This window comes from Raphanus sativus, chromosome 5, assembly GCF_000801105.2.
Source record: "Raphanus sativus cultivar WK10039 chromosome 5, ASM80110v3, whole genome shotgun sequence".
NCBI classification, from domain to species: Eukaryota; Viridiplantae; Streptophyta; class Magnoliopsida; order Brassicales; family Brassicaceae; genus Raphanus; species Raphanus sativus.
In genome coordinates this window covers 20,228,318-20,231,716 of record NC_079515.1, presented here as the reverse complement: position 1 = coordinate 20,231,716, position 3,399 = coordinate 20,228,318, and the positions used below count along the sequence as shown (strand labels likewise).

At 33.6% G+C, this 3,399-nt stretch overlaps 1 protein-coding gene across 1 annotated transcript; it reads right to left on the bottom strand.

Annotated features, from left to right (window-relative positions):
• Window positions 1-506: 506 nt before the first annotated feature.
• LOC108805266 (60S acidic ribosomal protein P1-3) lies at window positions 507-1,676 on the bottom strand. The gene is made up of 4 exons (XM_018577264.2): window positions 1,562-1,676; window positions 1,187-1,268; window positions 802-1,017; window positions 507-710 (listed from the first exon to the last, which is right to left on the bottom strand). The coding sequence occupies exons 2-4, from the start codon at window positions 1,256-1,258 to the stop codon at window positions 657-659; spliced, it is 342 nt and encodes a 113-aa protein (XP_018432766.1). The 5' UTR covers window positions 1,259-1,268; window positions 1,562-1,676; the 3' UTR covers window positions 507-656.
• Window positions 1,677-3,399: the final 1,723 nt, after the last annotated feature.

Here is a 3,399-nt window from a genome sequence, read left to right as displayed (position 1 = left end):
GGCACATCAATAATATGAAGAAATACAAGTTTTACAACAATATGTGTATTAGATTTTGGGACCCACCAACCTAGTGATTCTTTCGTTAATACCAATGTTTTGCTTTTTCTGTTTTTTTTTTAATTTCTTAAAATTTCAAGATCCAATCTACAAAATCCAATTGGCAAAATAGACGTACAGCTTGCAGCAAGGAAGAAAGAACCACAAAGTAGGTAAACCACATGAAAAAAAATCCACACGCCTCGTTTGGTCCGTATCTAACACATTGAATGGGCCTACTGCCTCAACGATAGAAACACTGATATTCAAGCCCAGTTTCCCCCATACAAGCCTCACTAGCGATTTTGTCAAATTTTTTCCACTAATTATTTGTGTTTGCCTCAACATTTCAACAGCCTTTGTTCTTGTTTCTCTCTGACTCTATATGTTATGTTTAAGGTTCGAAATTCTAAAAATCTAGTAGACTTGTGTATCTCGAATGTCAAAAAGAGAGAAAAAAAACAACATTCTAACAAAAGACTTGAGCTGATTTGATTAACTCGGTAGACGTAAAGTTCATACAGCAGAATACTTGCAAACAAACTAGTGTAACTCAGATAATGCAACAAAATATTAGTCTCAAATTGATGAAAACCAAACGAGTGATTGTGCTTTGCTTAGTCGAACAAGCCGAAACCCAAATCTCCATCACTCTCTTCCGCCACTTCTTCCTGCAAGAACCACAAATAAAATTCACCAAAAGCATGTTAACAAACAAGTTGAGCTAAGAAGAGCAATTGTTAAAACTTTTTTTCTCCTAACCTTCTTCTTCTCCTCAGCGGCAGGTGCAGCAGCAGCGCCACCACCACCGGCAGCTGGAGCAGCAGCTGCAACTGGGGCACCGCCTCCGCCACCAGCACCAACGTTCATGATGAGGTCAGTGACGTTACGTTTCTCAGCCATCTTGGCGAATAGCATTGGCCAGTATGACTCAATCTCAACGCCGGCGGCTTTCACCAAAGTAGCGATCTTGTCGGCCTACCAAGTTAAAGAGTACAGTCAATAACACAATTCCAAACACTCAAGAACATAAGCACAAGTCTCCCAAACCACAATTCCTATAGATGTCGAACATCAAGGTTCGTCAGAGAAAATACATTTTAAGTTACTTTTCAACTATCAAATAAACAAATAAAAGAAAACCAACCGTGATAGAAATACCCTCGTCCTCGAGGATCATAACTGCGTAGCTGCAAGCAAGCTCTCCCACTGTCGACATTTTTTTAAATCTGAAACCATGTCAAAACATTAACAGCCGATTAATTACTTATTTATCCCAAAAGAAAATATCATACATACTCGAGATCCATTAATCCGGAGTCTATCTGAGATTCTAACTAACCAAACATCTCATAAGGTTCTAAAAACTTAAATAAAATCACAAACGAAAAGCAGATCCTAGAAACAGTGAAAAAATCAATGAACGATTGTTCAGAAAAGAACTAGGTGTATACCAAATATCCGTATATACAATCAAACAGTTAGATCTTATGAGATTAATTAAATAGAAACATCATAGTACCTCTGAATAGGTTTGATTATGCTTTTGCAGAGCGGCTCAGAGATTACTCGCTAGGGTTTTCCACCAAGAAGGGAGACGCACATATTATAAAGCTTGTAACCCTGCCATATATGGGCCGGTTAGATATATGGTGCGCTCCTTTACAAAATTATACATTCAGTTTATTCGACCTTTTTTATAGTGGGCCTTTATGCGCTTTACTCTATAGTTTAGAGCCCAGTGAGAGAGATTTTGACTTTGACCAGATGTGTGTTGACTAAAAAAACAAAAGAGCTTGTTTAGTTGGGTTCTTAGGGAAAGACCAAGGTGGTCCATCATGCACCTGATGTCTCGATCTCTGGCTCCATGCACATGATACCACGAGCTTTCGTCAAGCAATACTTGATGGCTGTTAGTTTCAAGTACAGTAGTAACATAATCCTTCAGATTACATCTTTGAATAAACACCATACTAGATTTTGACCCGCACGTCCGTGCGGGTATATTGTTCAAAAAATATGTTGCTATATGTTTTTCATATCAATATTAGGGCTGAATAAAAAATTCAAATTTGAAGAACCGAGACGATCTCTATCTGAAAGAGTAGTACCAAACCCGAATCAAATTGATTAAATATCCAAATTATTCAAAATTTTGATGTTTAGAGAACCGAAACCGAATTCTATCCGAATTGAAGTATTTCAGATACCCAGTGGCACAAACTGTAAATATTGAAATGCATTAAGGTTTAATTCAAATTTGTACTTCAGTCTATTTGGATATATTTCGGTTCTTACAAACCTACCCGGAATTTTATAATTTGTGTAGTTTGTTTTGAAAATTTTATAACTTGTGCAGTTTGTTTTCTATGATATTGTACTAATAATATATTAAAAACTTGATTTTTGTTAATTTATTTTAAAATTTAACAACATTTTGGAAATTTTCATTTAAAAAATAGTTTTATATTAATTATTATTAATTGTAATTTTTGAATATGGAACTATAAAAATAGAAAGAAAAACTCATACTACCTCTATCTATTAGTTTGGCGCTCGTGATGGATGAAGTTTGTTTGCATTTTTTTTTTTTTTTTGCATTGTTGTTTCCAAATCCTAATTAAGACTTTTGTTTTGTAAGGCGTGACATGCCATTGATAATGTACAGAAGGTAATGAAAAACAAAAGAAGATTGGAAAGAAGGAAGAGAGGTTTTTTTGGTGGTTTACCGTAGCTATTTTTTTTGCTTTGGTATGTAAATGCATAGAAAAAAAGGATGCGAGGTATCTATATATATGCTAGTAGATTTCAAAATTAAATAAGGTTTACATTTAATATCGTAATTAATCAGGCGAGATCATTGGGCATATAAATAAGAATATTTCTTTAACAATATGTGTGAATATCGGTGTATTTGGTTAGGTTTTGTATTTCCATATTTATGCTCAAGAAAAATATTTCCATATTTCATTTTTTTGTCAACACAATATGTAACAAATGACTGGGCCAAGAATTTATTGAAAGCCCAAAATTAAAAAAAAAACAGTGGGTTAGGAAAAAGAAGCATAACGATGAGTTTAAATCAGTGACATTTAATTGTAATTTTTGTGTAAAACTAAAGGGACATAGCTAATATCTTCGTAATCATATGTATTTTACTTTTGAAAATTCGATAAGTTTAAGATTTATACTTATTATGATATATATTCATATGTTTATTAGGTTTGACATTGGTTTGTCTTGTCGATATTATTAGCTTTCGTTTATAAACTATAAAATTGTGTTTTTGTTTTATTCTGCTTTTATATAGTTTTTTCATAAACTAAACTCTAAAGTATTAAAGGCTTAAGTATATTTGTT